The 13,699-nt window shown below is 38.3% G+C and overlaps 1 protein-coding gene across 3 annotated transcripts in view; it reads left to right on the top strand.

Moving 5' to 3' along the window:
• Positions 1–13,699, top strand: part of MYLK (myosin light chain kinase) — a 193,562-nt gene that overhangs the window by 102,672 nt on the left and 77,191 nt on the right. For all 3 annotated transcript variants that reach the window (XM_085066961.1, XM_085066964.1, XM_085066965.1), the window contains 3 exons: positions 8,511–8,648; positions 9,296–9,493; positions 10,643–10,889. In XM_085066961.1, the coding sequence (XP_084923087.1) occupies positions 8,511–8,648; positions 9,296–9,493; positions 10,643–10,889 (583 nt within the window). The remainder of the gene's footprint in view (positions 1–8,510; positions 8,649–9,295; positions 9,494–10,642; positions 10,890–13,699) is intronic.

Here is a 13,699-nt window from a genome sequence, read left to right as displayed (position 1 = left end):
TCCAGTGAGACTGTCAGGGAGGAATTCAGTCTGCTGACTGCAAAGTGATCTGCTGTGAACCCAGACATCTATTTTGTATCTCTGACCCTTGCACTCTTTATTGAGCTTTCTCCTGACGGGAGGAAGCGGAAGGGAGGTGCAGATCTCCTCTCTAGAATCCAGTGATAGAACTCATGGGAGTAGTTGAAAGCTGTGCCAGGAGAAGTTCTGACTGTACACTGGGAAGCACTGAGAGGGTGCCCAAACAGTGGAACAGGCTTCCCACAGAGGTGATCAATGCCCTGAGCCTGTCAGTGTTTAACAGGTATCTGGACAATGCCCTTAACAAAAGGTTTTAACTTTTGGTCAGCTCTGAATTGGTCAGGTAGCTGGACTAGATGACCCTTGTAGGCCACATCCAACTGAGACAATCTATTCTATTCTGTTTTGACTGTTCACCCAAATCATGATTCTATTGGTGCAGCCTTTTGATAGTGAGATTTCTGGGGTGCCAAATTTCTCAATTGCACAGAATCATACAACATGCTGAGATGGAGGGAACCCATCAGCATCATCGAGTCCAACTCCTGGCCCTGCACAGGACACCCCAAGAATCCCACCAGTGTCTCAGAGCCTTGTCCAAATGGTCCTTTAACTCAGACAGTCTTGGTGCTGTGATCACTTCCCTGGGGAGCCTGTTCTAGTGCTCAATTGGAACAACTTGGTTTGTTTGCAGAATAAATGGAATAGACAAAACAGGTTAAAATGCTGATGGCCTGGTGATATCCCACACAGAGGAAAGAAGGAGTATACATGGAGCTGCAGGATAGGGCTGGAAGACTAGCCCAGAGTAAAATAAAGAGATTTCCAGACAGGATAAAGTGGAACTTGGTCTCCTGTGTATATCCCCAACCAGCCTGACTGATACAGGCTTAGGGCATTGTCAGTCTTAGGTTAACAGTTTTTCTGTATAGTGCAAGGACAGCATACAAACTATAACTTCTCCCAGGTATTCATTGAAAGCATCTCCCAAGGATATTTAAATCTTGCCTTCCACTTACACAAAACAAATTGTAACTGCAAAAATAAATTATAGGAGGGAAATATGTAAAGAACACTGCTGGGTAATTGAACACCTAGTTCTCATGACCTAAGTTTGCAAAATGGCATACTAACCTGAGATCTTCAATAAAGCAGAAATGTTCCTACATATCTCAGGAGCATAAAAGTCTCGTACTTTTTAATGCCATTATAAATCAAGTTTGTAATTCTGGAAAAACTCGCAGAAAATGTTTTGCCTCAAGCCTGAGGCAAAGACACTTTAGAGAAAGACAAATGTATCTTCGTATTAATTTTCTGTGCTATAAATACTCTTAATTTTTCAGTTGATAGCATTGTTAGCTTAAGATCTGGTAATGGCTGGCTTTGTTTACACTGAAAGCCTTTGAGGGTGTGAAACTCTCTTTAAAATCAAGATCTGTGTGTGAACCTGAGTCTTGCTTTGAGAGGTTTTAGTGGAATCTGGTGCTTCTCTCTCTCAGCCTGCTCACACAGAGCTTTTGGAGTTAAGCCTTCTCCTCAGCCCAGTTGAGTTATTAGCCTGTGAGGCAGAATGATATTTAAACACCATAAATGGTAAATGTTGCCGAGGCAGCCCTTCCGCACAGCTCGGACCAGGCGATAGTTGGCAGCCAACCACATGATGCTGGCAAACAGATTCCTTGAGTATAATTAAACCTCTTGTAAGACTAAACACTGCAAGTTGTTTGCAGGGCTCTGAACACAAGGCAGCAAACTATTCTTTGCGTGTCCTTGTCTTGTGACCAGTTGTAACCCTGGTCTTGGGCTGCTGAGGTGCTGCACTGGAGCTGTGTGTATATGCAGTGCTGTGGCTGACCCAGCTTGAGACGGGGGCTGGAGTAGCCAATCTCCAGAAGTTCCTCCCAAACTCAATTATTGCATGATTCTGTGCAGTGCTCAGCATGCTGAAGTCCTGATATTTCAACAGGAGATGTCAGCATTCTGCAGCTCACATGGAAACGCCTTCAGTACATCTGCGTAGGGAAATGAACAAGAAAATTTCCTTGACTAGATCATGTCCATAAAATGTTAACTGTTTTGACTGTAGGCCAGGTAAAACCCAGGTCTTGTCTTTGAAAAGCTTCTTAAAATTTCCATGCTCATCTGGATTTTCTTCTTCCATTTCAGCAGCAAATCTGGGAATGAGAATACCACAGTGCAGCAATTGATTATTTTTTTTTTTTCCTTCTCTCCAAGGATATAGATTTATCTGTATCTTTTACCTCAGAATACAATTAGTTGGTTGCAATATTATAGTTAAACTGGTAAAGGTGTATTGTACAATTGATTTGTACTAGGTTAACTGTTCAGTGCAGCATGAATTTCCCCCTTTTCTAATAGATACACACCTTCAACTCAATAACTCACCCTTGCTTATCAGTATGAAGATGTTTACAAATATGCTTAAGCCTTACGTTCTGATTCAGATAAAGATTTTTAAAAATTCAAGTTTATTTTGGCTTAGACCCACGGCTAACAGGAAGACTCCTCTCACAATAACTTCCAGTCTGCAGATACACAGAGGTTAAATTTGTGTAAGGACTCTTTAAAACCCAGATTGAGAAAACTCAAAATAATAGGAAATCATTTCTTATTGCCTTAAATTTCTATTAATACAGGTTAATAAATAATCCAAAATTTTATATAGTCACTGTAGATAGATTACCTTACCATTGATTACACAAATGCTGGAACACAGAATAAGAAATTAATAGAAATAATTGTACATCAAAGGTAATAGATCTTTTCCCATTGCCATCCAAATATGCTGAGAATTTGTATTTTTTCTAGGAAATTGGAAGAGTTTAAATTCTCCTTAATCTCTATGGATTTAATTCACTAAGTATCTTTTTTAAACATAGATTTGGATGCTTATTAGAGTGTCTTATAAAAATGAGCCCTCAGGGGTAAGGGAATGTGGTGGGAAAGACCCATAGTCCTTTTGCTTTGTAGAAAATATATGTGGGTATATAAAGTATCCTTTACATGCTTTGCTTTCTATTTCTGGTGTCCCAGGCTGTGTTTCCCGCTGAGCTGTGCATCTTATTACTTACTGTTTCCCTACATTCATATATATTAAAGCCTGAGGAAAGGCAAAAATCTTAGAAAACTTATAAGTGGGATCATTGTGGGGGACTTTTAAATCTGTCACCCTGTGTAACACCTTATCAAAAACCTGTTGAAATGTCAGAGAGATCACTGTCCACCAGAAATGCTCCAGCTGGGCTTACACATTGTGCCAGACTATATCTCTGTGCTAAAATTGTTCCCTGTAAGAAGCCTTCCAGAAAATCATAGTTTTCTTCCACATTATCTTACACAACTTGACTTGCATGTAACTAACAGCTGCGGTTAAAAAATCGTAGTAGCTTTTGTAAGCTACAATAAAGTAAACTAGATACAATGTCTGAAAACAAGTCATTGAAATGTACCTGTGTTTTGTGAAGCCCACCTATGGGAGCACCAGCTAGGGCTCTCTGATGTCCCCCATGAGCTGCCTTGGCATGATCCAGGTGGGGGGAATTCAGTGCAGAAGGTGATTGGGGAAGGGAAAGGGACAGGGAAAATTTAACAGCCTGGGGTTGAATTCTTTAGCTACTCTGTGTTGACTCTTATATTCCTTGTTTTCATTCTTGGAGATGAACCTACTCCTACGTGAAAGCAAAAAGAATTAAGAGTGATGAGGGAGCTATTAAATGGCTATAGGCGATTAGAGAGCATTAACATAATAGAGAGAGATCAGATCTCCTCTTTTTTCACATCCAGTTGAATAAGCTTGAGGATGCATAGACACATAATGAAGTCATGCCCTTATGCTAATGTCAAACAAAATTTTCCTTAGGTTCCAAATTTCCTTTCTGGTGCCAGATGTGCAGTATTTTTATTGTCTGTAGTTTTGGCAGCAGAAACACCCTGCAGTGTTACAATAGAGGATGTTTCAGCCAGAGGCACAGCGACTTGCAGTATTGCAGCTGGGAGCTTTACCTCTGCCTTCTTCCTTTTCTTCTGTCCTCCTGCTCTGGGCTCTGAAGCCAGAGCTCCCTGAGAACATATGGATTTTGAACTCCAGCAGAGTTCATGTGGTAGAAGGGACTTTGGAGGAATGAAGGAAAGCAAGCCCTAATAATAGTGGCCAGGGCTTTCTGTGCAATTTGCTAATTTGTGTCCTGATTTTTTATCTGCTTACCTGCTATTTTCCTGGTGCAAGTCATGGATTTTGTTCCTGATGTATGAGACTAGCAAGCACCTTGCTTGGTGCCAGGAAATGTGAACTTCTGTGGTTGTTGCACTTTTTGAAGCTCCCCTTTTGCAAACAGTTCCTGTTTTTTTATATATGGTTTTCCCTTTAATATTTTACTGTCAAAATAATTAGCCAGGTGTTTTCAAAAGAAAGCAAAATTACGCAGTGTCTTTTTGACATAAATGGGAACAGGAGTTATTTGCTTAATCTCAAATGATCAGCATCCCATCTTTTCACTCCAAAATCAATTTGATTGCTGTTTTTCCAAACAAGACCTGTAAGGCTAAAATTGAAGGAGCCCTACGTATATTGAAATAAGCTGTGAAAATGTAGAGCACTGCTATTCCATCGTAAAATTGTGAAATGTTAAAGATTCATCAGACAAACATTGAGTCACTGCATAGTGCTATGTGATAAATAAACAACTAAAAGCATTTACAAGCTTTGGAAGAATTTGAAAATAGTTAGCATTCAGGCTTTGTAATTTGGCCTCTGCATGATTGTATCAGTGCCTTCTGAGAAAAGGCAATTATTTTAGACTAAATAACAGAGCTAAAATGGACTGTGTTGTCTTGTTTAAAACATCTGTGAGAAACTAAAGTTGTCAGTAGGTAATTTTAATTTTTTCTAAGTCTAGAAGTCCATAACATCAAATTTTAGGTAAAGGCAGAAAAATTGCATTAAATTAGCCCCTATGGTTTCTTAATGAACAAATAGCATTTATGAGTTAGAACCAAAGTCTTTTTAATTGTTACTGCTACATCCACAAATATTTGATGATTTTTGTGATATTCTGATTAAGTTATTGGTACAATAAACATACGCTACTGATTGACATGAATTTCTAAACAACAGTAACATAAGATTAGAGATTCCCATTAAAAAGATATCTTTTTAAAGTATGGGAGAATGCTTGTATTTTGAAGAAAGCCTGTTCAAGTTGCCACAGAGTCAGCCTTATTAGCTTTATATTTACTGTATCCTTTATGTCAGACGTTTGTATAGAAATACTGGTTGCTTTAGCCAGGATAACTTCTAATTTTTGAGCTGTTATGTACAACAGATTTTGTATATGTTGGTAAAGAAATGTTTTCACTTCCCCTGTATTCCAAAGAGCATCAGCAATAGATAGAGAGATGTTTTTACTCCTGCCTTACAGTTGGTATTGAGAAATCAGGAAATACTTCAAGGACTAAATCAAAGTGTATATGCATTTGGATATGGTACATTTACAAGGATAGGAATGTTTTCAGAAAGTTGCTTTTTTATTCTGTCCCAGTGCTAAGCCTCAAGTTTTCAATATTTCAGACTTAATAATCCATCTTAATGTTCTTCTGCATGATTGCATTCATTCCCCCCAAATGAAATAACTCTTTAGTCTCTCCAGTAACTTTTCTTGTACTGAAGCTCTATTCTTTGAATTTTTTTTCTACTCACATACCACATTTTTTTGATACGTGCCATCCTAAGTTTCTGTTTAAGCACAGAAATGGTCTTCATTCAACAGGTCAGCATAATCCTATGTGGTGCTTAAATTTAGTGTAAGCACTGTTATTTTTTCAGATCTGTTTAGTGGTGAGGCAGGTTCTGGCCCCCTTCATTTCAGTTTTTCAGCTTCACTTACAAAGGGTGAGCACTGATCAGTAACTATGGTGAATTGGTTTTCATCCTTTAAGTCCTACAGGTCACTCTTTTTGGAGTAGAGGCATCCCAGTGTATCTTCTTGGTGTCACTCATACCACTGGGTCTCCTCACCACCACATGGCACATCTGCCTGAGATAACCTGAAAAACTGAGGCCTAATATTTGGGTGAACTTGTTGCATTTGTGATTCCTATGTGCAATTGCTATGAATTATTTGCATGCCTCCATTTAATGTTTATGCAGCTCTGTGCAAGAAGGTGGTTTTATTCCAGTACATGAATCTTTTATGTCTGCAGCACATATTTTGGGGGAGTTAGCATTGCTGAAAAATTTCTTATGGGAAATGATTTTGCTCTGCTTCTTCTATAGTTGCTCACACATTTCTTTTTAATAAGCTGAAGCTGTTATACTGTATTGTCTTCCTTGATTATAAAAATCCATTTATTTAGACTACATGTGAGTGCAAGAGAGCAAAGAGCCAGTTGTGAGGGATGTGGGGTGCTGGTCAGACTTAATGCTCTTTGTACCAGGGCTCTGGGAGAATTGCTGCTAGAACCACTATGAGCAAATTTGTTTCCTGGTCACTATTAAATTTCGTGGGAGTTGGTTCAGCTTTTTTGGTTACCTGTCCTTCTCTGATCAGACATCAGGTCTGTTTCTTTGTTGGTCTAGAGCTACACCGCAAGACCACCTTGCTTTTCTTTCCCTGTTTTCCTCTTATTGCATATCTGCCTTCTAGATTTGCAATGTTATCAATTATTTCAGTAAAAAATGATGAGGAATATTTTTTTAAGGCATACTTTTCATTCTTTTTTTCCCCCTAAGCTTCTTTCCTGTCTTACTGTTTTATTGGTTTTTTCCTTTTCTTCCTTTCTTTGTCTTCTTTTCCTCCTTTTCTTCACTATACAGATTTCTGCTTTCCCCCACACTTTGTGAGACAAAGTTTCACTTTGAGAGACAAAGCAATTCCCTCCAAGGCATGGGCTGATACTGCTTAGTACAGCAGTTGTTTGAAGCTGTTTTTCCGAGTAAACATTACAAAACAGAGGGCTACAGTGAACCACAGGAGTTTATTTCTGTAGATGAGTGTCACCCAACTTCTTATCTCTTTGCTGTACAGCATTGGTCACTTCCAAGCAGGTGCTATGGGAAGCCCTAAGACTGAGCAGTGTGTCTGATGGTGAATCAGGAACTTCAGAGTTGTGTTTCCATAACACCAATCCCAGTGGGTCTCACTCAGGTCCCATATTTCCATTCTCACATGCATCAATGTCTCACTGCTCAGTGCCAAGAAAAGACCTGCAACGTCAGCCAGCGAGACAAGATTTTGGCTAGAGAAAGCTTTGCTAGAGAAGAGGAAAAACTTCCCCTTCAGGCTGCTTCCAAATTTATGTTGAGCTCAAATTACCCCAGTACAAACTTAACTTTTTGCCTCCAAAAGGTTCAGAGGGCTTGCTCAGTGAGATGCTGTCTTTTTTTTCCTAATCACTAATTTTATGAATTGTGGTTTTTCTCCAGCCTTGCACTTTCTGTTGCTGTAACACTATTTTGGATGTTCTTGTTATTCCTTTGAAAATTTTGAAGGTAGGAATACACAAAATAAAAATATTTTCACATGTGGATAGAACATAGGGTTGGCATTTTAAAGGCAGGACATACGAGGTCTGAATGCAAGCTAAACCAAACAAAAAGTGTATCCAAGTGACCGATAAATATTTATGACTTTTTACATTTGGTCATGATTGCTGCTTGGGCTTCAGGAGTGTCTTTGCTCAGGTTTTTAGAGGAGGAGTCGACTTCCTGGTCTAGTGTACCGCATAGATCACAGTTAAATGCTCTTGTTTCAGAGCTGCCAAGTGCAAGACAGAGGAGACCACTGTGGCTACTGGAAACAACATATCAGATAGATTTAATTTTTAGGAATGAATTATTTGATTCCAAATTCCCTCAGCTTTTGATTGTACAGCCTCAAAAGGAAAAAGAAATTTTAAAAGCCTTAATCGAACAGTGTGTTTTGTGATTTATATTGATAAAACCTCAGGTTTTAGTCTTTACCACCAATTGCCTAAGTGAAGTATGGGAGAGGAATGTGGTGAACTCAAACTATTCAATATTGACCATCTAACAATCTATATGTTTGTAGTTTCTTACAGTGTTGCAAATCCTGTGCTGCTGTGAGCTTAGATTAGCAGCGATAAAAAGCATAAAAAGCATTGAATTTTGCTACAAGTTTTTTTATTTCTTTGCTTTTTGGTTTTTTTGGGGTTTTTTTTCCTGAGCATGTGTATTTGGGGAAAATGAGTGTAATTTTTCGGTGATACTCGGTGATATCTGCTAACAATGAGCTAAGAGGATTCTTGGAAGGACAGTTCCATTCTATTTCTTGTCTTTCTGCTTGGAATACTGGCAAGGCAAAACAGCTGTGTTAGATGGTTTCAGTTATTTTTGCCTTCTGAGAGCTGAAACAAAACCACTGTCTCTAAATTGTGTTGAGCCTAAAGTCAGTCAAAGTTTGTCATGAAAATTCCAGTAAGAGACCCTCTTTGTTCTTTTTTTGACTTCACAGAAAAGAAGAGCAGCAAGAAGGCAGAAAGTGCACAGGCTGCAAAGTTAAACAAGACTTTTGCACCCATCTTCCTTAAAGGCCTGACTGACCTCAAAGTCATGGATGGAAGTCAAGTGATAATGACTGTGGAGGTATCAGGTGTGTAGCTATAGAGCAGTATTAAAAAATTTAAATCTTGCTGCAAGAAGGTGTGTTTTTTCCATATTTTGAGCAGCTGTCTTTGTATTTGGAAACAATATTTCTAGTTTTTTAAAAGCTAGGTTTGTCTAATCTGATCTTCAGTGTGAATGAACATTGTCCAGTAGTGACATGTTCAGACCTGTAGAAGTGTTTCTTAATTGGGATGATATAAAGATATAAGTTGAATATGGGTCCTCTTGTTGAATTAAACTAAGTCTCAGTGGACTTGTAGTAGCTTTTGATATGAACCAAACAAGATTGAGTTCCTGTCAGCTGGGATAACATTAGTGCTGCAGAAAAAAGCAGACCTGATATGAACTTTGGTATCAGAAACTCTTAATAACCATCATCATGGTATCTAGAACTCATTCTCCTTCTCTATTGTATACATTATTCTCTTATTCATTTGTATTTTAGCCATAAGAAAACAGACTATTCCACATTACACAGCATTGACAGAGTTAATAATAGAAATTTCTGAATGTTTTGAAAATGAAACTGCAGAATCAGGTGGCAAAGAAACAACCAACCTTGTTCCTTTTCTTAATTGACATATGGTGGGTTTTCGTGAGTGTCTTAGATTTTTGTTGTTACCTATTTTTCAGCTAACCCACCTCCTGAAATTATCTGGCTGCATAATGGGAAAGAAATCCAGGAGACAGAAGATTTCCACTTTGAGAAGAAAGGCAATGAGTACAGTCTATACATCCAGGAGGTTTTTCCTGAAGACACAGGCAAATACACCTGTGAAGCCTGGAATGAAGTAGGAGAAAGTCAAACACAGGCTACATTGACAGTTCAAGGTATAGATCACCTTACAAAATGGTGATAGAAAATTATTCTAATATGCTGGAGGAATGTCTGTTTAAGATACATGAGTGTTTATAAAGTTTGCTGTGAAGGATGCTGAAGTTCTCAGTCTCTCCCTCGGAATTAAAAAGGATATTGAGCAGAAGCAGCTTTAAAAAAATCTTTTAGCTCCGGAACATTATGTTACTATTTCAAAAATGCATTCCTGAGTCCTATTTCTAGGGACAGTGCAAAACTTCTGCTAAATGCAGCTTCAGATTATAACTATCAGGCTTACTTAACTATGGATTAAAGTAAACCTTTTAATGTGTTTTTGTTGCTAATTGAAGCCCTTAGTATTTGGAAAAGCAGTCTAGGAGCCAGGTATCCTGGCTTTAATGTTAGCATTGTAACAGGTGGAGAAGACACGATTTCTGCAATCTGAGAACTAGCTGTAAAAAATTTGGCTTTGAATCTCCTCACATGATGTAAACCCCACAATAAACACTCAAGTACCTACAAACTTCCTGCCTTTGTCACAGGGACTTCTTGTATTACTGAATATTGACATTTCCTCATAGCCATTACTGAAAACTATTGGAAATCACTGTGAGACTTTTATTATTTTTAATGTAGAGTATCTTATCCACAGTGTTTGGGAGAGCTGTTTAGTCTGTTGTCACTGTCTGCTCTGAATTCAGACCTTCTGCTCTCCTCCTATCCCCCCTGAGATCCAACCTCAGGGTCAGTCTTCTATATTAAATGCAATTTTATGCAATTGTTAATGATGATTTATTGCATGAGCTCTCAACTGCACAGCAGTCATAGTACTGTTACTTGCCCTTAAAGCTATTCCTACCCGTATTCTCTAAGGACAAATCTCCAAGATTCCTTTTAGGGCAGCTTTAAAGTCCCTTTGTTTTGCTCTTAATATAAGCCTGGATCGAGCCAGTAAAGTGCCAAGTAAATGATTAATTTTAGTATGAACACAAGTTACTTCCAAAATTAAAGCCTGAATTATTTTCTGATTAAAAACTTATACCCTGCATGTTCAAAATAACTTTCCTTGCCTGTGATTGCTTTCCTTGAAATTAATTAGCTTAGTGGTGACATTCAAGCTTGGCATTTTCTTCTGATTTGTAAACTGTATTTGTAAACTACAGAACCTCAGGATGGTATTCAGCCCTGGTTCATTAGCAAACCGAGATCAGTGACAGCAGCTCCTGGGCAAAATGTCCTGATATCCTGTGCCATTGCTGGAGATCCTTTCCCCACTGTTCACTGGTTTAAGGATGGGAAAGAAATCATGCCGGGAACAGGCTGTGAAATCCTGCAAAATGAAGACATCTTCACACTGGTCTTGAGGAATGTGCAGTCTCATCATGCAGGGCAATATGAAATTCAGCTCAGGTATGTTTGCTGTGAAAAAGAACATTGTTCCCTTTGACCAATTAGTTATATTTACCCTCAAGTTGAAACTCCCACCTGAACAAGATGAGAGTTCCATCCTCTTCATATGAAACATTAGGGTACAAAAGGAGCAGAATATTTCTGAGGGATGAAAAGAACTTATAATAAAACATATAATAAACTTTTAATAAAAGTCCAAGAGAAAAGAAGAAATTAAAGAGTCAGAAAACAAGGACAAAACAGTATGGTTTCCTTTTGGGATCCTGAAAAAAAAAGTTTTGTGGCAACAATATGGGAGGCAATTCCTAGCAAGGAAAACCACAATCAATGTCTGGAGTTTGGAGCTATTGTTCATCATGTTTGGCATATCTCTAGGTGTTCGTAAGGATGCCTCTTTCCATGGGAACAACCTGGCTAGTGAGGGGTGTTAGGCAAGATCAATACCTTAAAGCGGAAAAAGTGTTTCCTGACCACGTTTGAAATATCTGAATTTTATATGCAAGTTATAGTCTCCTTTTGGTGATGTATCTTTGAAACGAGGCACCTCTATGCTTTGAATGTCTTGTCATTCCTATGAAATCTGGAAGAGTTGTTTTGAAATTATTTTTCTGTTTATTCTGGTAAAATAGCTGTCCTTTAAATGAAGAGTCAGATTTGCTGGCTCTTTACCTTGTAGAAAGTGCCACAGCATTTTCCACCTCCAGTGGTGAAGATTACATATCCCGTATGTGGTTATAGAAAACAAGGTGTACAACTTTAAAGGGATATTATTATTCTATGCTATTTACCGTGTATAGATGTATTGCTTTACATGGCTAATGTTTGTGCCTTTCTTTATTAAAATTACTTCATCATCATGGAGATTTGAGTCCATTACACTGAAGAAAATTACCTGGTTTGCTTCACACAGTAGCATTTTAGTTCAGGTGGACTAGTCTGAACTGTCCTTTGCCTACCTGTAAATAAATTACTCATGTCTTCCTAATACTAGGAGGGAGTGAATTTCTTAATAAATTCAACCCATTTAGCTTGTAAAAAGGAGTTTAATTTTTTATAGTTTATTTTCCAAACACTATGGCCCAAAATAATGGGTATGTCACTGTGTAGATGCCTCCTCACTTGAAGGTGCTTGAAGGTTTTTGTGGACTACCACAGGTAGACACAAACTAGATTCAGTATTTTTTAGTATTTCAAGTCAAATAAGACATTCATTTTCCATAAGAAAAAGGTGCTTTAGAAAATGATAGCTGTTGAATATCAATGTTTCCTATAATGAAGTTTTTCTACACTTAATTTCAGGTCTTATTAATAACATTTATGTAGGTCGAGCCACATATGCCATGACCTTCTTGCAAATCACCTCTGCAGTAGATTTAGGCCCTTTGTAGTCTGCAGTAAGTTGTGAACTGGCTCATTTCAGAACAACTGGCTTGCTTGCAGTCGGCCCAGGTCATCTGGGACATCATAGTGCTGATCTGAGCAGATCATGTCTACAGAAATCCTTGCATCTATGTTCCTTTGGGGATCAGTGGTGTTTCTAACACTCAGTGCCTCTGGCAGGATTAGAAATGCCAGTTCAATTTCATTCAGGTCACCAACCTCGACAGGAGAGAGCAGAAACTGTGAGAATTGCTACCTTCTGCTGGTACATTTCCACACTTCAGTGTGTATGCCCTGGGCATGGGCATCTTCTCTTTTGATACGCTGGGGGTTTCACTTGAACTGAAAAGAGAATGAGAGATTTCAGCAAAACCTCAGGGATGGAAGAATGAAAGAGGACAAAGGAGAGCCAAGAGAGCTTTGTGGATGATTTTGTTGAGGCTGATGTAGGAAGTCAGCCGTAATGATCAGGTGTTGTTAGTGATCAGCCCGGCCAAATTCATCACTGGAGACCTTTTTTCAAAGTGGAAGCCTGACAATATCATAACTCTAGAATGTACACTTAGAAAATATTTTTTTTCAGAAAATTAGCAGATGAGAGCAATTTTGGGGGGTAAGGAGAAGAAGTAAAGTTGTGGCTAGAAAACAACACAGCAGATTACATGCTAGCTGCAGCTGTTCCCTAATCCTTCCACTGGAGAAATAGCTGGGGATCCCACAAAGATCAGTGCATTCGTGTTGGCTTTTTCTAATCCATAATGAGTAAAGCTGTGCTACAATTCGAGCAAAGGGAATGCTGATACCTCATTTTACCCTGCTGTCATTTGTAAAATTCCAGTTCATGTTTAAGGAACAGAAAGTCATATGTTTTTAGGCATTGGTTATGTACTATGAGTAGCAGAGAGGTAACAGCCTCAGGCATATCCAAGGAGCCAAAAGTCAGCTGTGTAACTTCAAGTTTGCAATAGAGCTAAAATAATTCTCAACATTAAATAGTCTTGTCTAAATAGCTGTTGAACTGGCTGCATTTGTCTTGAATACTTGATTGAGAATTGTTTATATATTCAGAAACAGTTTTAACAGTACCTGAGAGGAAGAGAGCTGCATTTTGTGTCTTTCTCTCAAAAACTCTTACAAAGTCCATTAAAAATATGGAATAGCTGAGAAAGCATAAGTCAATTCACTGAAGAGTTTATAGAGTTGACAGTAGGCTATTTTTAAACATAATCATTTTCATTTCAAATAAAATGTGCAGCTCCTTTTCACATATTAATTTTAGAAGCAGGTTGCATAGCTGCTCTTAGGAAGCCACTCCTTCTCCAGCTCACTTAATTTACTCTGGGCATGGTTTCCTACGAGTGTTAATTATTTTCCAATTTTCTTCTCCATTATTCTTAAGCTCTAAATTCTGTCCTAATACCTTCACAATT

The sequence above is a fragment of the Lichenostomus cassidix genome, chromosome 7 (assembly GCF_008360975.1).
Source record: "Lichenostomus cassidix isolate B80296 chromosome 7, HeHo_3.0, whole genome shotgun sequence".
Classification (NCBI taxonomy): Eukaryota; Metazoa; Chordata; class Aves; order Passeriformes; family Meliphagidae; genus Lichenostomus; species Lichenostomus cassidix.
Note: the sequence above shows the minus strand (reverse complement) of the source record. Positions and strands in the feature narration are given on the sequence as shown.